General features: G+C 39.8%; 1 protein-coding gene across 1 annotated transcript; it reads left to right on the top strand.

Annotated features, from left to right (window-relative positions):
- The first annotated feature begins 1,498 nt into the window (after positions 1-1,498).
- On the top strand, positions 1,499-21,567 carry AQP1 (aquaporin 1 (Colton blood group)). The gene is made up of 4 exons (XM_065627728.1): positions 1,499-1,987; positions 17,514-17,678; positions 18,050-18,130; positions 19,671-21,567. Exons 1-4 carry the CDS (start codon positions 1,598-1,600, stop codon positions 19,848-19,850), a joined length of 816 nt encoding a protein of 271 aa, XP_065483800.1. The 5' UTR covers positions 1,499-1,597; the 3' UTR covers positions 19,851-21,567.
- Positions 21,568-21,918: the final 351 nt, after the last annotated feature.

Raw genomic sequence — 21,918 nt, 5'->3', positions numbered from 1 at the left:
TCTTGACTGTCTAATGCTATCCAGGTGTGTATTTGATTTTATCTTCATAGTGACATATTGTCCAAGTGAAAAAAACCTTGAATTAATTTAAGTACAATTTAGAAGCTGACACTATTAAAGTTAGAGGAGGGAGAAAAAAAGAGGAGGCAGAGAAGTAGGCTGATTTTAAATATCCATCTTTCAAGACCTGCACTTGATGAATAAGTTTCTGACTCACGAACAGATTTTGCCTAGTTCGAAGTCAGAACAAACCCTCTGATTTAAAGATGATTCTACCACCAGCCATTAAAATAGGCAGAGATGTGATAACACAGGGGTTAACATGAGGCGTGTATACAAGTCCTGCTGTGATAAAACCAGAGGCAGTTAGACTTTTTGCTCTGAAAGACACTTCGGTGCTGCCGGGAAATTCATTTTGTCTGCAAAATCAAGCATGTAATTTCCTTTCTCTCTGGCTCTCCCCTTCTGTCTCTGCCTCTGGCCAGTTCCATGGCTCATCGGTGGCACTGGCCAGTCTCCCTGGTGACAGCCAGGACAGCCGACCTTCAGCAGAGCCGCGTGAGATACGCGATCACCGCAGGACGTGGGCTAGGAAAGCCCCAAATTGGCTTTTTTCCTGCCAGTTAGAAGGAATGTAAGAGAGCAAGCCTGGGGAAACCCTGAGAAACCTCTGTGTTTGAAAGTCAAAAAAGTGAAGAAATAGAGTAAATTTAAAAGAAACAAACAAAATAAAAAACATGCAAACCACAAAACAAAACCCAAAACAAACCCACAAATTATCTACCCTTTAACATCCAAACTGCATCCATGTAAAGCTTCCAGCTTACTTGCAGTGTTATGTCAGATTTACACGGTAGTCACAGAGATTAAAACTGATCACTACCATTCATCAGTTAACACCAGCTTATGTGAGCCTGTGTAAATATGCGTGTTTGTCCGTGCAGCCGTTAGGCTTGGCATCAGAAACACGATCCCCACGGAGCCAGCAGAAGAGACATTTCTACCTGTTTTCAAATAAAACAGTGCTACTTAAGTCTCTAGAGTGTGGGTTTAGTTGTCACGTTTATTTACTACTTTCGGATGTTATGTGCCACCGGTGAAGCTGAGTGTGAATAACTTACCAGCCTGCACAGATAACTTTGCTTTTTTTGTTTCAGTCCAGCTCGAGACAGAAATCCCGTAAAAAGTTTTCATTCCAAACCCTGTGCTCAGTGATGATACAGCAGTTAAAGAAGTGAGGGTAAAATTCCTGAGGCACTCCTAAAGACTTTTCGAAGAATCTTGAAAAGCCTCTTAAAAACAGCAGCGGAGATCGAACGCTATTAAGGGAGGGGAAAAAAAAAAAAAAAGGAAGAAAAAACTTTGGCAGGCATACAGTGCCTTACATCAATCTAGCAGTCAGCATCTATGTAGACGTTCTTTCCTCCTTTTGTGCAACACCCCTTCCCTCCTACAGACCACCCAAAACCCTATAAATAATCCAGGGACTGTATTTTTTCTCTAGATTTCTGTACAGACCTCAAAGGAAAAATATCAGGCAAGGGAAGGGAGAGAGGGAGAAGGGAAAGTGAGGAGGGGAGAGAGAGAGAGAGGAAAGATGGCTAGTGAATTCAAAAAGAAAATCTTCTGGAGGGCAGTGGTGGCTGAGTTTCTTGCCATGAGCCTTTTTATTTTTATCAGCATTGGCTCGGCTCTGGGTTTTAGCTTCCCAGTGGTGGGCAACAAAACATCCACAAGGTCTCAGGACAACGTGAAGGTTTCGCTGGCTTTTGGGTTATCCATCGCTACCATGGCACAAAGCGTGGGCCACATCAGCGGTGCACACCTGAACCCGGCTGTCACCCTGGGCCTCCTGCTGAGCTGCCAGATCAGCATCTTCAAAGCGCTCATGTACATCATTGCCCAGTGCCTGGGGGCAGTGGTGGCCACAGCTATTCTGTCAGGAGTCACCTCTTCTCTCCCAAACAACCTCCTGGGGCTCAACTCTGTAAGTAGAAACTCCTAATTCCTCCTTCTTTTTTTTTTTTTTTTTTTTTTTCCTTCTTTTTTTTTTAAAAGTAGAAATGTAACACCTGTAACCTATGTGTGTGTGTCGGGTGGGTGGTGGTGGTGGTGATGCTGGCGACCTCAGGCAGCCAAATGCTTACTGTAGCAGGGGATCCAGTCCTGACTGATTGCCAGGCTGGGTCTGTGTCACAGGGACTGTCCTTCCTCCCCATTCCCTTTCCAGAGCTTTAGGACATTGTGGTCATGGTGGGGCACTGGAACAGGCTCCCCAGGGAGGTGTCACGGCCCCGACCTGACAGTGTTCAAGAAGAGACTGGACAACGTCCTCAGACACACGGTGCGACCTGTGGGGTTGTCCTGTGCAGGGACAGGAGTTGGACTCGATGATCCTTATGGGTCCCTTCCAACCAAGGACATTCTATGACCAGTTTTGCTTATGTTCAATTTTGTACATCCAAGTTGCTGAAAGTTGCCTTCTGACACCAAATTAACATTGACATCACTGGTAGTTGCGTGTTTGAATGGTTCTGAAGGTCTCAGGTAATGTGATGATTAATGTGCATATAACAATGTTGTTCTATGTGATTAAATATGTAATTAATGGTTTGTGTAACCTAATGATGACTGCAATGAAAACCTATGGGAAGAGTGAGAGATGTGTAGCTAGAGAAACCTTACCACCAAAAGTGTGAGCACTACCTGTTGCATTAGGCAGAGTGCTCAGATCCTGCCTGATGCAGAATCCCAGCTGCACTTTCAGTGTGTTCCTCCTTTTGCTGTGCAAAAATAGGAAAACTCCTGAATTCTCACGTGTAGACTGGAGAAAGTTGTCAGGCAGCTGCATTACACAGGGGTGCAGTTTTCAGCCCCATCCCAGCCAGGTGCTCACAGCTATTGACCATCACACTTCATAAAAACTGCCTGGCTGCAGCTCCTCCTCCTCCAAATGTTGACATTTTACTGTGTTATTGTACCAAAACAGGAGAAAAAAATGATAGATACACTTTTAAATGTGAAATCATCCCACTGTCAGAGGCAGTCCTACAGCCACAGCAGTACACAGAGTACTATAAATGGAAATTCCCTTCTAGACACTTATTTCACCAGATTCTGTTAAAAACAAGTATTTCACATTTTTCCTATTGTCCCTTTCTTACAGAATATTTCTGGCTGCAGTTCAAAACTTGAGACTTTTTGAAATTTTATGCCCATTTGAAATTGCAGGGGTATTTGGGACATAAAGCTGCAACATCTCTTCAGAAATCATTTAGGCAAAAGGGGAAGTAAGGAGCAAAAAAATTAAATTAGCAAATAAACTAATGCTTTTGCATGCTGTGATGTTATGGTTAATTCAAAAAAATTAGACAGTTTTTGAAAACACAATAAAATCCGATATTAATAAAGTGATTCCTGAGCATCTTAAAATCATTCACCCTTGTGTCACTCTGCGGGTTGACCACTTACCCAGCTTGAGCCTCGTGACCACAGGTGTTCCATCATGCCACCGTTTTGGAAATTTTGATAGGTGAATCCAAAATATTTTGGGGAAGAAGAGTGAATCATTTTATTAACTCCAGAAGGCTCTGGCTGTGTGTGTAATATGTGATCTTTTCCTCTGAAACCACTGGCAGAGGGAATTGCTCAACCACATGGGACAGGGTATCCGCCCAAGTGGTTTCCTCGAGAGGTCCAACTGCCATTAAACTTGGGAGGTCTGGTTTAAGTAGCACTTCTGTTTGGTTTTCCCCTTTTGCTGGCCACAAAATGCTTACAGCTGGCTCCTTCCTTTATCCAAAACCCCTGAAATTGTCCATTTATAAAGGGGGTGTAAATGATCACCCCAGAATCTACTTGCTCCTCAACCAGTAACTCTCCAAGCTACAAAGATATAATTCAGAGCTCTGCACAAGGACGTCTGAGAAGAGAATTGCCTATGGGCACAGATGGAAAGATCAGGAAAATTAGGAAAGGTCAATAGGGTCACTGGTTTTAGTAAGCTTAGGAGACCACTTCATGAATCTCAAAAATTGCATGTTAGGGTGGAAGCCTTGTTTCCCCTTCAGGAAGCTCTCTGGAATATAATCAAAACCACCATTTTCAAGGCCATCGAATACACTGTAGGCAAAAACAGATAGTGCAAGTCTCCATCATGCCAGTTTTACAAATCTGGCAACACTTTCTCTGCACAAATTAATGGATAAAATCGTTCCTAAACACTGGGAAAAGCCCAAGTCTCCGTTCTTTTCATTGTCAAATACTCAAAATTTTGATTTTTTTTATTTTCTCTTTCTCATCCAGTTATAAATGTTTTGGCTAGAGGAACAGTGGGGAGACCTCCCAAGGGATGGGGAAGGCAGCAGCTGTTCTTCTCCCTTGCAAGAAAGAACTAGTGAGGAAAGCAAATCCATTCATTTCCCACTGAGAAGCTGGGACTATCTGGGGAGGGTTGAGGGGGGAGCTGGGTCTGACCCCAGTGCAGGGGAGGTGGCACAAGGTCTGTCCTTGTGCAGAGTTGATCACAATGGGGCATATCCTGAAACCACGGCCCAGCACCGCAAGCATGCTGGCTCCTTCAGCAAACAGATGATAAGCAGAAACCACAGAGTTTTGCTTTTATGCCTTTGATTTTTAACCTGAGGAGAAGGAGGGGAGAGACAGAGCTGGAATCCCTGCCAGCTGCTTTGTTCTTCCTGCCCTCCCTGTGGAAAATGAGGTGTAGATTCACTATGGAGAGAAAGAAGAGAAAGAAAGGGAGTGCTGTTTGTTTGACGAGGGTGGGAAGAAGGCTTGGACGTGCATGACTGTGTCCTCTGTTCTGCCCCCCTCGTGCTCTTGGAGGGCTGTTTTTTACAGGAAAAATGTGGTGGGGGCAGTTTAACGAAGTCAGTGGCTATCCAGTGTCCCCAGTGGATACCGGATGGGGTTGAATGCCTGAACTTAGATTTATCCTGCCCAGCTGTAGGTCTCTCACGGAGGGACCATAGGTTCCTCTCTAGTTCAGAGAAGGAGAGACACTGAGAGGTACTTCAGCCTTTAGATCCATTGCATTGTCCTCCGGAGAGAGCCAGCTCTATTTTGGCACAATGACGTTTCAGGTTCGGTACATCTATTAAGCACCCAAAAAGAAGTGGGATGAATCTGTCCCTTTTTTGTTGCCCAAAGGGAAAAAGGGAAACATAAGAAAATGGAGCACAAAAAACAGCCATGGAAGGTGCAAGGCTGAAGAGAAGGAAGGGAGAAAGAAAAAGCAGGATGCTCCTTTAACATGTTCAATATTAAGGTCTGTTTTATACCAAGACAAGTAAAACAGTCACATGTGATGAGTTTGATCCAAACTTTACTGAAGTCAATGGAAATATTTTTAGTTATTTCGACTGGTTCTGAGTAAGACATTCTGGACAATATTCAGAGAAGCATTTAGATTACCAAATCCTTTTAAGGTGCTTAACTTCCCGTGTATTTTAGTACTGGAGTGGGTGCCACAGTCAAAACTTTGAGAATTGGAAAAGCTGAAAGAGGAGCATGCAGTGTGTTTGTTCTAAAATTTAAATATTTTTCCTTACATCATCTTGTATCTTTTTTTGGCAACTGGATTACTACATGTTGCAAATTTTCATTGGGTAAAACTATAAGAATAGAGAATACCTAATCCAAAATGCACTCATCTGCCAGCATATCTGACTATTGTCTAGTGAGGACAGATCTGTAGTTTGGATAATGGAAGAAACTATTCATCATGGGCAGTTAATGACCAGCAAAGAGCTCGGGCAGGAAAGGCGGGTGAGAGGAGACTTCTGTACTCTAAGGTAATACAATATTTGTAGTTCAGCAATGATTACCTTGAGAACTTTCATCCAGCTTTTAAAAACATGCTGAAAAAAATTATTTAGCTCAGTTTTTTTGTGTTATGTTATTGTTTTTGTTTTGGTTTGTGTATTTTTTTAAAATGAAAATAATCAGAATTTGTGAAAAATGCAGACACTGCTTTACGATTTCATAATTTCCGTATATTAGCATACGTGAGCAGAGTGCCAGGAAATGTGCCTCCTAAGTCTTGAGGCTACAATCTAAAAACTATTTGAAAACTCTGCCTTGAAGGTTATAAAACAAATATTTTTTTTAAAGTTAGAAGTGGATCAAAAATTATAGGCAAGGAAAACAGACCTGAAGATACTGTTGCTCAAGGCAGGTAAAGTGAAAAGAAAAACAACTGAGAATAACAAATATAAGGACTTGGTTTAAAAAAAAAAAAAAGTCAGTACACTGAAAAATGTTGTTTGTGCAACTGAAGAACTTTCTAGAAAAGCCAGAAGAGGTCTGTGGTTGGTGGATTCAGAGGTCTGGAGTGTTTTCTTAAGGCAGGTGAACAGTCATATAGATGCCAATCCCGGAGCACAAAAAGTCACCTGTTTCTGGAACACCCTTTGGATTTCCAGTGCTCTCGGCTGTGTCTCTGCCACTACTGCTCAGGACGGTGTCCCCAAAGCTGAATCAGCTGTGGCAGAACTGCTGCACATAAGGATGCGATGCCCTCTGGTGATAAACACACAGCAGCCAACTCCAAATTCTTTCTCCAAGACATGGAGAAAGGAGCCCTTTTCTGTCCCAATTCTTCATCCCAAGGCAATATCTGCTACTTTGAGATACCTTCCACCCTCAACGAAGTCACACTAAAGAATTAGTCCCCTTTCTATAAGTTATCCCACTTAGCAGGACTCTGGTCCAGCAGCAGCGGAGAAGCTTTGAACTTCGATGCTGGAGATGGCTTTTTTTTATTATTATTTTTTTTTTTCTCTGCTTTTTATGTGTCACCCAGCTCTAGCTTTGTTCTGTTACTTGGGAAAACTGAAAGCTGGACAATCTCTCGTTTCCAGGACACTGGAGCATAGGATGGAGCATACAGTGTGCAGATACTTAGCCTCTGCAGATGTACCATCTTACCTGTGGGGCTTCAGTGCTGCTGACTTTTCTTATGATAAATTTCCAAGGCACAGAGACCTCTAGTGCAAACATAAAATTGTCCCTCACTGGGAGTTCCCTTTCATATAGTTGAGACTTGACATTTAGTTTTTAATGGTGTGTGTGGGTCATAAATGATTTTTTTTTTTTTAATCCTGATATTGCTGAATATTTCTGTCTTCTCGAAAGTTGCGTCAGAGGGAATCATGGACAAGAATCACCAGGCTCCCTACATTGTGTCCAAACCAGGGTACCAGTGGTGGCCCTCTGACCATGGGGACCGGGACTTGCATGGTTGGCCTTGATGACTCAGTGTTTACCTTGTGTTTCCCTCTCTCTTTGTGCCCGCACCCTATGAGTCTGTTCTCCTTCAACCTCAAATTAAACAAAGCTGGGTTGCGTTGGAAGAACTTCCAAAATAAACTGAGAGCTTGACAGTGTGAGTGGACAACTGAGTAAGTGATGTTGCTTTTCCTCTGAGTCAGTATGGAAAATTGCAGCTCCAGAGGTGCCGCTGGATGGACGAGACATGCAGCTGAGCTCCTGACCTCCAGCACTTATTAAAGATCCTTGGATGACTTTTCCTCGTGCAGATTATATACTGCACCCTTCTCAAGTTTCGATACAATGAGTTTCGTTCTCCTTGTCCCTCTGCCCTCCCTGTTTTCCATCCAATGTAGAATTCTCCTGCCACCCTTGCCTGTGCTGGGACATCTGTGTGCTTAAGGACTTGACCTTCTACAAGGGACCAGAAGTCTCTGCATTTTTAGAGTGAGCGAAATGGTTCCTGTACATGAGATTATTCCGGGATTTTTATTTCTTAACAAAGAGCACCACAACAATAGCTCATTATTCAATTTCAATTTTGCAGCAACAGTCTTTTATGGCATGCCAGCATTGTATTGAATTGCACGAGGCCGGGGAGGTGGAACACAGGAAAGGCACCTGCTCAAAACTGGCCATAGTCTTGGCCATTTTCTAATGTGTTCACACAGTGACAGCAGAAACATCTGGGCTGAGATGTAAACCTGACGGTTATTGCCCATCCTCCAGAACATTTGGGGAGAACTGGGCTTGTAGATCTAATTCTTATCTCAGGGCTCAGAAGTTATTTCTTACTTCCATTTCCGTGACGATTTGCTTAGTGTTTCTATAATAATATAGCCATACCCTGATGTTTTGGCAGGGAGCAGGCGGGGATGCAACATGGACATTTCTGGCACAAGGCGAGGCCCTCAGTGATTGTCCACCTGCACAGAAGTCTTTTGGTGCTAGAACAGGAGGATTCAAGGGAGTTTTATTCCATGGACTGTGTCCATGTCCTGAAGATCCAAGGACGACTAGTGCATTGTCTGAAAAATGCTCTGCAAGCCCCAGAATAAAGGTCCTCTTCAAATAGAAACGATAGAAAGGGGTGTACAGAGGGTTGTAAAATAATGAGTTGCAATAGACCTAAAAACATTATTAATTTGGTAAATTGGAAAACATCATACATTTGGTAGATTGGTTAATATTGTAATTCAAATGGAGTAATGCTGGGATTTTTTGGTGAACAATTTTTTTTCTGTGTTTGATCAGCTGTCAAACTAAGTAGGATTAAGTATGAAACAAGGAAATTAATTTTGCCACCACCATTCCTGCCAGGTGAATAAACAGTTAAAATTATTTTCCTTCCTTAGCATTCTCTGTATTAAGACATATGTATCTGGATATTTCGTGCATATGTATCTTCACACCTCCACACATACACTCACACACCAGAGACAGATAGACTGAGAGACAGAAAAATTCTTCAGATAAGGTAAACCCAAGTTTCATTACCTAATTTAAATTAACTAGGCATTTAAAATAAAATATCTATTAGTGGGTGTTGATTCTAAATCAAGATCTGGCATGGCAAGAGCAACAATCTGAGAACAAATGGAAATTTCCACAGTAAACATGAGAATGAATATTATAGATCTCTTCTGGTCAGATTGATGCAATAGTAAAAACAACATATAAGATATTGTAGCAGGGATCATGTACTTCAGCATATTTTTGGAACCTTCAGGTGAAGCAAGAATAGCATTTCTTTAATCAGGGAATCCTAAAAAAATATCACTATCTGGACTGTATATATCTACCTTTAAGTGAAGCATTTTTAAAGCAAGGATACTAAACCACATCATAAGTACCAAAGGAAGACAAAATAGCCCTTGAAAAATTTCCTGTTTGCCTCAAGAGGAAACTGCCTGTTTTCTTTAGAGCAGTAGTACATTTTTGCTTATTTGTCCATTCTCTGGCTTAATTGAGAGAATTCAATAACAGAGAGATCTTTATCTGGTATCCCAATTGAAAATGTCAAAGAAATCTTCATTCTTAGAAAATTCTCCATTCCAGAGTTATGGAAACCAGATCAAACTGTTGTGCTTGTGCTCAACTTCATAGGTAGCAAAATACACGTATGCTACGTGTTTACATTTCCAAGTTGCTGTATTTCCCTGTCTTTAAACTGTTGTCTCTTTATTCTAAGTATGTGGAGGCAGAGGCACCATTTTCGTTGTGGGCTGGCGCGGTACCTGGCACAAAGAAATATCACTGTCTGTGGCTTTGATCCTTAGTACCTCCAGATTAATATTGATACCAATGTCATGGAGCAAGTAGATGCCTCCTGGAGGTTTTTCTGAGCCAGCTGGGAGTAACATGTGGTTTGTGTATTTATTAATGTGCAACCTAATGGGAAAGCACTGCTCTTTCTGGCATCCAGAGCCGAAGCTAATGCTGGTGTTTAAGTGCTGCAACTCCACTGAAGTCAATGAGATCTGAGGCTAAGGCACAGCATTAACCTGCTAAATCAAATCTACAGGACTTGACAGGCATCCTGGAGGAAACTCTATAAACAGCAGGAGGGCAAAGATGAGTTCTGAAATCTCTGCAGGGGCTTTCTCTTTTGGCATTTGAGGACTAGAAAGGGGCAAAGAAATCCTCTGTGTACTTTCCTGGTAGAGCCCTGTGCATCCCCTCTCCAGGAATCGCTGAGAAGCACCACAGAAAAACAAACTTCTCCAGGCCCTTGACACTAATTCTGTGCCAAGTGAAGCCAATGAAGCTTTCAAAGCAGAACTGTGGCACACATTTCCTTACAGATAAACACACTGCTCCAGAAGTTAATCATGACTGCATTTGGACTGGAGAATTAATAAAGTCTAGTTTGGCACCTTTTCCTTCCTTTGATAAGACTTCTTGCTTGATGAACAAGGTGGAGAATTGAAGGAGTTGGAGTTGTTCCCCTAATTCTTCAAAGATCTGCTTTTCTCTCTCCATGGAAATGCCAAATCTTCAATATTGTGCACAAGGCTGACTTTGTGAACTACCTCAGACTTGGAAAGCTTGAAAACTTCACAGGTTTGCTGGAGTGTTGGTCTAGAAGTATAAAATGAATATCGTTTCAGCACAATTGCCAGCAACCATACTTTGAGGTTTCTACAAATCCAGCTAGTTATTCCAGAGAAAACATAGATAGGAAGATTCAATTAGGCTTGAAATTCACATATGCCAAAAATTCCCCATTGAAAGACCATCTCCTTCTGGGCTGACAATACAGAGTCAGAAATAGCCCTGTGGTATAAATGAGTGCTTTGGAGGTGTTATGGAAAATGAACTATTTACATGGGGTTTGCTGGGTGAAGAAAAAAAAAAAAAACAGCCCACTATTCCTCATCCTCTGAATAGAAGTTGTTTATTTCTCAGCAGCAAGATTGAAAAAAAAAAAAAAAAGTTTCCACAAAGCAACTTTCCCACAGGCACATCAAAAAGCAAAAGTGTAAATGAGACAAATGGTCTATCTCTAACTGGCTGTGCTAAATGGAAGGCCTATAGAGTAATTTACTTTACTGTCTGTCACTGGCCTCACATGTAAACTTTCTGTGCTCTAGTTTAATATAAATGAAACCATCACTTTTCTCTTTATGGCATCCCAAGCTGCTGCAACATAAGGCCCTGGCTGGTTTCTCATCAGCCTGAAGACAGGGTGGGAGGAGAGAGGTTAGTCCTGTTCCTGGAGGGTGTCTGCTGTCCAGAGAATGGAAAATATGATTTGTGCCTTGGGAATTGAATGAGTCCCCTTTAGAGCTCTTAAGGCTGTATTTATAGGAAGGATAATCTAGCAGAGGACAATATGTTTTGTCCCTAGGTTCTGCTGAATGCTTCTATTGTTGATATAGGATACAATCCAAAGCTAATTCTTTGCCTCATAAGCAGCTTCTTTGGAGTGCTCCAGTCATATATTTTTAAGCGAAACTCTTTAGATCTTTGCCTGTCTCTACTTACTAAAGAAATGGGACTATTTTACTCTCTGAATCTCTAACACTCAAATAATGAATATAGAAACACAGACGCTGTTAAATAGCAAGGAGAGAACAACTGTAGTTAAATAGCTGGGGATAAAGTCACTGAATAAATTTTAACTGTGAGTTAAAGGAAGTGTCATAGCTACGGAGATCTGGAAAAGACTTCCAGCAGAAGAAAGGTATGTTATCAAGATGGAAGTTATCGAGCTGTTTTTATGACATGAAAGAATGAGAAGAGTCAGACAAAATGACAGGCAGGAGAGTGGAAGATGATTCTAAGGGAAGTCAGAAGATTAATTTCTGAGATTACATTTGAAGAAGATTGCATTAAAGAACTTTGCTCAGCTAAACACTTAAATGATAGTTGGTATAAAGCAGCGTAATTGGTATTTCCAGTGTAGGGATGAAGAAAAGGACATGAAACATTTAAACTAATGTGAAGAGTTTTCCTTTTTTAAAAAAATTAGGAAAATCAAAGATGGGAAGTTTAAGCTAGAGGAAGAAAATGCAGTAAGACCATGAGATGACCTTTTTCTGAATAGTCAGTCAGTGAAATAAGTGGGGAAAATAATTTAAATTTGCTTGAATAAAATGCTGAAACTCTTCCTTTAAGAAAAAAATGTCTGCCATGGCAGAGATAAGCTAATAATCTAGAATGCTGAAAACAGCAGTCCTGGTGCAAAATTTAGCTGTATATTTGAATTCATAAAATCATGAAATAATTTTGACTGTAAGAGACCCTTAAGATCGAGTCCAACCATAACCTAAATCTGGCACTATACCATGTCCCTAAGAGCCTCAACGCATAAGAAAAGAGGTCTGTATGACATGAAGATATTGTTTATTGCAGCACAGGTCCTTAAAATGCTACAGTTTTTGTGGACAGGAGAACATAGTTCTTCTCCCAAGGCTTTAATAAAAGGCAATACTTTTATAGTTGGTCCACAACATGCTTCTCATTATATTCCAGCCATGGTCTTGCTGGGGCTCTGCAAAAGCTGCTCTACCTAGGGGATGGCTGGAATATGCAAAGGAGAGAAGTCCCAGACATCAGTGCTGTTATATGTGTCACTAAATTGCTGTGGCTTAACTTTTCTTTCTCTAAAAAACCATCAGCCTGCATGGCTTGTAGTGACGTGTTTCATAAGAACGGAGAAAATTGACATTCTCTTACTGGAAAATAGACTTCTATATTTGTAGAGGCCGCTCATTTTTCAAGAACAATGACAAACTAATCCCTGTTATATGAAAGTAAGCTGGATTCTAGAAGATACAATCCATGGCTAAAGGTTTGTTTGATGAGATGGAGCATAGCACCATGTGATGAAACCACCTTGCATAACAAACTGTCTCATCCATATAACAGGAAACAGGTTTGAACTTGATATACTTTTTTCTCCTAATGAGAAAAATATGAAGCCACTGGAGAAGTACAGATTTAGGTTTACCTTGGGCCAGTTTAATTTCCTGTCCCCATTCCTCTTCTGAAGGCAGACAACCAATAAATATCCTGCTCTAAAAAAAAAAAAAAAAAAAAAAAAAAGAAAGAGTATCAGTAATTTGCCCACATTATTGCTTGAAGCTGTGGAAGTCAGTCAGCTGAACAGTTAAGGACACCCCTGAGAAACAAGCTTCTGTAGTTCCAATCTCCTGGCTGATGTTGTGGAGAAATGGAAGCAATGTCACTGGTCCAAAGACCAAAGAGCAGGTGCCCATCTCAAGTACTTACTCTCATGGTCATGACTAGATAATGATTTTCTATTAATTTCACTCTTCGGTTTAATGGTCCTCATTTGTACAGGTTTCTTGGCTTACTCACCAATATGGATTATATCTATGTAGAGCCTTCACAATGATGGATCCACCACCCGTGGCTCCACTATCTGCATATGTCACCAGCTGTTTTTTGACATTAGGTCTGCTGAGACATGGCAGCATTCAGGCAACTCTGTCACAGACTTTCCCACTGGAAAAACCTTTCCAAAGAACCAACGCCTCATATGATGATTCACGTTGGAAGGGACCTCAGGAGGCCTCTAGTCTAACCTCTTGCTCAAAGTAGAGTCAGTACCGAGTTCAAACCAGGTTGCTCAGGAGCAGCAGTAGCATTACCAGGTAAAACTAATGTTTGAATGGGAGATAGGTGTTGTCCCTATGCCCAGTGATGTAAAGCAGAGGAGTTCAGCATGACCCAAGTGCTTCCTTAGCTTGCAACTGCTTACAGCTCAGGAGTTTTCTGAGTGAGATGCGATTTCTATAAATTTACTGAATTTCAGTGGATTTTTATCCCAGAAACTTGTTCAGATGCACAGTGAACTCAGGTAAAAATATTAGTTGTAGAATTCAGCTCACAGAAGCATATTTAGGCTTCTGCTTGTCATCTGGGTGTTATTACAGTCAAAAGAGAATTACTCAATGCAGGTTAAGGCAACCAAGATTGATTCAGCTGATCAGATATATGTGATAACTCTCAGGTAACCCATTTCTTAGGTATGTTTCTGGTGCTTCTACTGTCAAAACATTGACTTAGAAATGAAATCTAGTGCAACAATTCATGCAAAGAAAAATGTCTGGATTGACTCCTATGGTGTGGAAAACTCTATTGGAGATGAATGTGGGCTCGTGTGTTTCATTTTAATCATTTAGAGAATATTTGGTTCCTTAAAACACTGAATTCACTCTTCAAGCCTCAAAAGCCTGAAGTATGAAAAGCTCAGGGAATAACTGTGCAGTTCCTTGCCCTGTGACATTTTTTCTGTTGCCTTAATGAACATCATCTAAAATGCCGAACATGTGAGAGTTGTTGGATTGAACAGCAGTTAGAGATTTCCCCGCAGATACATCAAGAGCAAACAAAGTGTCAGCCCACATACCCTGCTCACATATCTTCTTGTGACCACTGGTAAGCATCCTGCAATTTCAGGGAATAAAGTCATTGCAGTGTGGGTACAGGTCACTGGAAATGACCCCTTCAACCCAACACTACAGTAGAGGTGACTGTGTCTTATGTTTGAAGACATTATGCCATCTATTTAAGAACCAGAGATCTGGACATCTTATATTCTGGATATTCTCAGTAGCAGAATGCTAGATACTAAAGCTAGTGGTTGATTTTTGCCTTGCTTTTATTGACAGTCTCAGTAGTCAGGCGTCTGTAATGTGCAGTAATGCTTCCTACTAGATTCCGATTAAGCTTTAGAAAGCCTGAAGCTTCTGGATGTGGGTATTCTACAAAAATTCAAGCTTTCCTGAAAAAAAACTTAATAACATATGGAAAATACAATGAAAGAGTAACTAACTCATGTTGATTATGCCTACCTGGTTCTGTCAAGAGCTTAAACCAGCAGGTTCAAAAGGTGTAAAATGTTTCATATTGCATTGTTACCTGGGTAATGTTTGCAAATCCACTGTGACCAAGGATAATATTAATATAACTATACACACACACATATATATGTACATTTTAGCTTGATACTAGGAAATGCACCTTCCTACTATCTGTGTTATGCTTTGGCAGGGATGTGTTTAGGACGATGAAGGTTTGCGCTGTTCCATGTGTTGCTGTATCCTGGAGGGTCCACACTGCTGCTGTAGTGACACTATCGCTCCTACAAGTAGGCAAATACAGAATGTCTGTGATACTATTCTTAAATACTGCAGATTCACAGACCACAGCAAACCAGAACATCCAAGGTTCACAGCATTTTGGAACATGGCCCGGAGTTCTTGCTCTCACAGTGGAACCTTACATCCCCAGCAGGCTGCGTAAAATTATGTGCTAGAGGAAAGCAAAAGGTTTCCTACGATATTTCCAGGTTTTCTTCAACTCCACACAGCCCATCAATAAGTGCTGATTAGCAGGGAGAATGACCTCAAATCACGTCAGCTTTAGGATGTATTTTCCTGGAGGGAAAGGAAGAATATGATTTCCACCTCTTAAAGATAGGAATTATCACAGGTTTTAAAGCCATAATTTTGCTCTTATTGTCTTCTTTTGTAGAAGCTCTTCAAACAAAGGGAAAGAAAAATGGTAGGTCAGTGTTTAATAGTTTTAAATGCCAAGACCTTTTCAAACACTAACATCAATGCGTCGGTCCTCAGATATGGATTCTCTGGGGTTTAACAGTTGCATTATGATAGAAGAGAATGTAGTTTCATGTCCACTTTTGGGTACCTGCATACCACTCAATTATTTGCCAATACAATCGCCTTTTTATATATCAGTCCTGCATATTGAAGAAGAAGATATAAAAATATTAATGCTTCAGATTGTCAGGTCTTAGAAATCAGTATGTTTTCACTCTTTTTAATGTAGCTAATCAGATTTATGCTGGCTGAAGACTCAGTTGATTTTTTCAGTGCTTAGGAATTGGATATTGTGCTGCTTTGTTACACAGAAGAAACAAGAAAAGTGACGAGCACAGGTAGAAAGTGTAAGAGTTCAGCTAAACATCTTTTAGGTTTTAAGGTTATTCAAGTATTAGTTTGGGGAATATTAGGGCGTAAAACCACAAAAACAGATTTAAAGCATGATTTCCCATAGTCTCATTGTTATGGACAGGTCATAATAACATTTAATTATGTTGTTGTCACATTTGACCTAGCAATTTTTAATACAGAGGCTATGACAGATGGGATAACCTACAGACAGCACTATTCTTGAGCTGAAGTTTTGCAGAGTTTGCTTCCTACTCTGAGTCACTCACATTCTCAATTTCGCTGGCATGTGTCCAAGCTCATGTTTCATCCTATCCGTGCAAAGTGGTTACTTCTGCTTAACACCAAGTTATTCAGCTCAGATACAGGCTTGTCTTGTCTAACTACGATAGCACTGAATATAGAAATTAGAAGAAGAATTAGAAATTTTTTATAACATTGAATGGTTTAGATCCACGGTTTCTCGTTAAGCACAAGCTTCTGAGAGTACTCCTGAAATATGACAGCATTTCTATTATATAACGTCCATTTCTGTGAATTACTGTGGTTTTGATAAGTTCTACAGCATTTACAATAATAAGAAATGGATTTCATTATTAATAATGTGGCTGGAATATCTATGTCTGCCAGTATGAGTTTTTTCTAGAGAACCTGCTTTACTTCAGTAGGGCATTGAAATAATTGCCCCATCAGGCCTTTAGGATTCATGAATTGTGGATGTTTTTTTTTCTGACTCCCAAAGAAATTGGGTAGGTTTCAGTTCAAGTCGAAAACACCTAAAATTAGTGTACACATTAGTTAAGTGTCTAAACTCTTGTAGTCAAATGAGATCTAGTCAATCAAAAAAAAAAAAAAAAGATACAAGAGATATTCAGTTGACTCTCAAATGATCTCCATTGACTGTGTTCCTTACCTATCCAAGTTAAAGACACACTGCTAAACATCAGCATCTAGAGCCATTTTAGATACCTTTGGCCTTCTGTAGAACTTGTGTCACATCTACCAGTCCCACATAAACACCACAGATATCTCAGAGTATTTCAAATAGCATTAGAGGTGTATTTTGAGGCAATTGTATAACAGTATAGGTGTCTTAATATTCATGTGGAAATCTGCCCATGGAGGTTGCATTTTGCAGGACATTTCCACATGAAGTCCCTGTTTTGAAGAGTTCATACATAAATACAGAAAATAAATAGTGGTGGATGAAGAGAAGATTAATGTTACTTCAGAGAACTTACAGCAGAGAAATGTATTTTCAAGCTACCCAAAGCTATGCAATTTCTTACTGTCTATTTGTCCCTTTCTGCTCCTGTCTCTGTTTGCTTAACAATTATTGCTAAAGACAAGTTGAACAATGTTTAACATGACCACAGCATCCTCATTCACAGAAGCAATGAATAAATGTCTCAAGGCAGCACAGTTCATTTCTATGGATAAGCTCTATTGAAGGCAAATCTCTGGCTCATTTGTTTCTCACACAGAGACCAGTTGTGTTCTCCTTGTGTCTAGTGGTTGAACATTCACTTTGGCTGGATGCAGCAACCATGCAACCATGTTATATCACCAGCAAAAGCTGATTATGCCTAGCAGTAACTGTTTCAAAGCTGATTTCTGTTCCCTTTTTTTTTTTTTTTTTCCCCGTTAAGCAAAAACAACCTGAGGACAGAAATGGCAGTGTAGGTCTGTGTTTTCCTATTGAGAAACCAGATCCTGTGAAACTTTGGTTGAAGTCAGGTAGGAATATCAAGTGATGTTTTGCTTCTTGTTTCCATGCAGCTTTCAGAGGGAATCAATGCTGGCCAAGGACTAGGTATCGAAATCATTGCTACCTTCCAGCTGGTGCTGTGTGTCCTCGCCACCACAGACCGGAGAAGGAATGATGTCTCGGGATCAGCACCCTTGGCCATTGGTCTCTCTGTTGCCTTGGGACATCTTCTTGCTGTAAGTTTTACCTCTCACAATTGATATCCCACCACAGGATAGGCAAGTGAAGGCAGATGATATTTTCTTCCTTCTCTTTGCTCTTCAGAGAATGACCTTATTTCTGCAATATGCATGGTCCTTCTTTATTGAATCACATGGCAATAAGTGATAAGGTTGCACATCTGGGAGGAGTTGCTGCCATGGGACCTGTTTCCCTGGTAGGACGGGAAAGGCAAAAAGTCTTTCCTCCTTTTTCTAGGAGTGGGTAGAATAAATGAAGCTGTTGTGAGCATCTGAACCATGCTGCAGGCTCCCACTTGCCCTCCTGTGTAATAAAGATGTCCCATGTGCATCAATGGGTTACTGTTAGTTCTCTTTCCACCATCCAGATTGACTACACCGGTTGTGGAATTAACCCAGCCAGATCTTTTGGCTCAGCGTTGATTGCCAACAACTTTGAAAATCACTGGGTAAGTTGAATAAATTTGTTTAGCTTACAAGGGGCTCTGCATATGCATAATCTACAAGATCAGAAACATTTAAACACATATCATTAGGACCAAGTCAGTGAGCTGACATTTCTATTTCATTTAAGAAAAAAAAAATCTCCTTTTACTCCTGACCAGCCTGAGGACATCACAAAGTCCTCAACTGAGTGTGTATGTTCAAAGTAATACAGTAGATTTTCTTTGGTTATTTCTCTTCATTTTTATTTATTTCAAATGCTTTAAATATTAAAACCTCATTGCACAGAATCCTGCACAGGGTATTCATTATTTAAATGGACTTTGTAAAGTGCTAGTGCTTAATCTGATAAAACCTAATTTAAGAAGGTTCTTAAGGTTGTTTATAAATGGAAATAGATCATCTGATGTTTGGAAGCTAATAAAATGTTAATCTTCTTAAAGTTAAGTTTCTGTTTATGTGCTTTCATGGATAAGTGCTCTGGAAACACTATAAATTTTAGATTATTCTCTGTGGTTAAATGTGTTTAAAATGAGGAACTACATGAAAATTTACTTATTTCGGTAAAGCTCAATAAGGAAGGCTAACATAAAGGCCATAAATGAGCCTGTGCTCTTGAATATTTAAAATGCAGCTTGTTCCAGCTTTTCTCCTCATATCTTGGCAGTCATTTGCATAGGCATTCATGGAAATTTAGTGCTAGTACAATGGGTTGTGAAAAATTTGGATACAGGTGCTGTTTTAATCTAAAGAGTAAAACACAAAAAGAGGACACTAGGGAATTTTGCCATTATTTTGTAATTAAACACCTCTATTGGGATACTAAGGTAATGTAGCTTAGGGGGTAGCTAGTATTTTCAGAATTTCATTGAAAAATTATTTTCCTTTGTAGAGAGAGAGAGAAGGAGAGATATGCTATAAAGCCTATTAAACCGCTGATGCTGATGAATAAAAGAAAATATATTTTCAGATTCGGGAACTTCTTGGCCATGCAAATCCCTCCAAATCATCTGTTATTTCTGTTAAAATCAACCTCTCTACTAAAATACTTCTATTACTTCTCTCTCCAAACCTTGCTTGACTTATGTGATAAGTCAAGTACAATTACAGTAATATCTCTAGCTAAACAGTAACTAGTACCAAAGTAAGCCCCTAATCAGGTCCTCACTAAGTATTACTTTCTAATTCACCTGTTACTGAAAGTTAACAAGAGAATGGAATCTAATGCCCTCATTGCTTTTAGAATTTATAACCTTCTGTCAAATGTAGCTTGAGTAAGAGAGATGTTTTACCAGTAGATACCTATTTTTAAATATCAGAACTTGACAACATAGTCACAGTTATTCATCTCTGGGTCTATTGCCAACTTACGGTGAGAAATTCCTGGTTTCTTGCCATGCAGTTAAGTAAATATTCAGGTGATCGACTGTATTTTTAATATTTCCACTGTAAATTTTGTGAAGAAAATCTTTAGAGAAGATTTTCAGAACAGCTTCAAATGCACTAGTACCTGATGTATTGACTGGGCTTCGAACTGTGTTTCAGATCTTCTGGGTTGGCCCGATCATTGGAGGAGCCAGCGCTGCCCTGATTTACGACTTCATCCTGGCTCCCAGAAGCAGCGACCTGACCGACCGCATGAAGGTGTGGACCAGCGGCCAAGTAGAAGAGTATGATCTGGAAGGAGATGATATGAACTCCCGGGTTGAAATGAAGCCAAAATAAAGAAGGACAAGGAAAAAAAAAGAAATAATACATTGGTTTCTGAAGATTTTATCAGTGTTATAGACTTTTTGTAAACCAGCAAGCAGTACTTTGGTTTTTTTAATTCAATATGGTTTTCCATTTTTTACCCCCAATCTTAATAACATTTTTATACCTGGGGTTTTTCAATTACAAAGTCTTCAGGCCAAGAAGGCATGAGACACATTCATGTGAGCTAAATAAATTGGGCTGAAATTTAACCCATCCCTCACCACCACCAAATTTTCTGGTGTATCTAGCATGGGTGCTTCTCCCAGCACATCACTCAGCAATGAGAAGTAGTTTAAATGATCAGTCTCCTGAAAGAATAGATACCAAGGACAGAGAACCCTCTGTACCGATAATGAGGGCCTTATACTGGAAAAAATATTTATACAAATATGTGAGGCTGGTATCTAATGCCAATGGTGCATGTGAAAAACTAAATCAAATCATTGCCCAAAAACATTATTTGGAAGAAAAGGCCACTAAGAATTATTTGTGAAATAGAATTATCCATAATTTTCTAAATGGGTGATAATCTCTGAGAAAGAGGGCCAGAAAAGTTAAGCAGGGCGAGAATTTCCAGAGTCCCAGGATCCATTTAGATTTTCTAGAGTTTCATTCTCCCTGAACTTGCATCCAGCTCATTGTGAGCAGAGAGCATATATGAAAAAAAAAAAAAAAAAAAAGAAAGTATATATGTATAAATTCCTGGGAAGAACTATGAAGAACTAGAAACCGAATTAGAGAGTAGTCACCATGGCAACAAGAACAACATAGGGCCAATATGTAAACAGGAACTGATTGTTCCTGTGACTACTCTGGTTTTGTTCTTCTTACATAATTGAATCGTATGTTTTCAAACAAATCAGGAAAAAAAAAAAGACCTCTTTCTTCCTGACCCCATTCTAATAGTCCATGCTGTGATATTCAGGGACAACGAACAGATATATCCACAATATATTTTCTAATGAAGGACAAATACATACCTGTGTGTGAGTCCATTTTGGGGGTTGTTGCTTTGTTTTATATATATATATATATATAAAAATGTTTATATATATGTTTTATACAGAAAGCGTAGTATACTGTTTTGTAAGAAAATAAGAGCATAAGACAAGTGGAAAGAATTGCAGCAGCGCTTAGCAAAATAAATGACACTGGAAAAGTGAAGAAAATTAACACTCTAAATGATGTGGAAGACTATTTTCTGTTTTCGTGTTTGTGTGTGTGCTACTTATGACTTCCTTAGTAACCCAGAGCATTAGCCGGTCTTACCTACTAACTATAAAATATAGTTTAAGCAGATACATGCCGATATACTTGTTCTGCACTAAATATTTTTACATAAAAAAATGAGGCCCAGGAGAACCTAAATAAAAAGCTGCACATTTTAGGATTCAGACAAACACCCCAGAAATAATGTGATGGATGTCTTCTGTTAGAGATACAGTGTGGACATGGGAATTGAGAGACGGTTGACATGGGAATCCATATAGGTTGAGTCATTTCATCAAGTTGAGCAGATGTACAATGAAAATAAAAAATAAAATCACCAGCAAACTAAAACAGAATAGATTTTATCTTTCTCGTCCACATTTGATGTGTTATCCCGTGTATTGTCTATGTACATACAGCATGATTGGATTTTGGGGTGGTTTAAAAATAAACAAAATCAGTTGTGCTAACAGGAGAACTGTTCATGATTCTTGATTTTTGACTTGCCTTCAACACAATGCAATTCCATTTTCTGTAGCATTCTTCACATGCCCATCAAAAGACTGAGACAATTTCTGCTTTTCAACTAATGACTGCTGCTTCGATTTGGTGGTAGCATTTGGGGAAAATAGACTCCTGCCTTTGTATGGCAGGAAAGCAGGCCCTCACCTGGAAATAAGCTCTATCTAAATTATACTTAGTAAAGATGTGGGATACCAGGACCTTGTGCCCACTCTCCAGGATATTTTTTTCAACTTTAGTTGCTGGTATCCTAGTGTATTTTTTTCCTTGTAGAATCTATGAGTCACAACACTTGCAGAAGTCACAC

The sequence above is a fragment of the Caloenas nicobarica genome, chromosome 2 (genome assembly GCF_036013445.1).
Source record: "Caloenas nicobarica isolate bCalNic1 chromosome 2, bCalNic1.hap1, whole genome shotgun sequence".
Lineage (NCBI taxonomy): Eukaryota > Metazoa > Chordata > Aves > Columbiformes > Columbidae > Caloenas > Caloenas nicobarica.
The sequence above is the reverse complement of the archived record's forward strand: the minus strand, read 5'-3'. Positions and strand labels throughout refer to the sequence as shown.

What these genes read in the sequence shown, in the direction of transcription:
- AQP1 (XM_065627728.1), top strand. Translation starts at nt 1,598, where the DNA reads ATGGCTAGTGAATTCAAAAAGAAAATCTTCTGGAGGGCAGTGGTGGCT. An exon ending in ACCTCCTGGGGCTCAACTCT is followed by an intron (nt 1,988 to 17,513) that starts GTAAGTAGAAAC and finishes GTTTCCATGCAG; the next exon opens with CTTTCAGAGGGAATCAATGC. An exon ending in CCTTGGGACATCTTCTTGCT is followed by an intron (nt 17,679 to 18,049) that starts GTAAGTTTTACC and finishes TCCACCATCCAG; the next exon opens with ATTGACTACACCGGTTGTGG.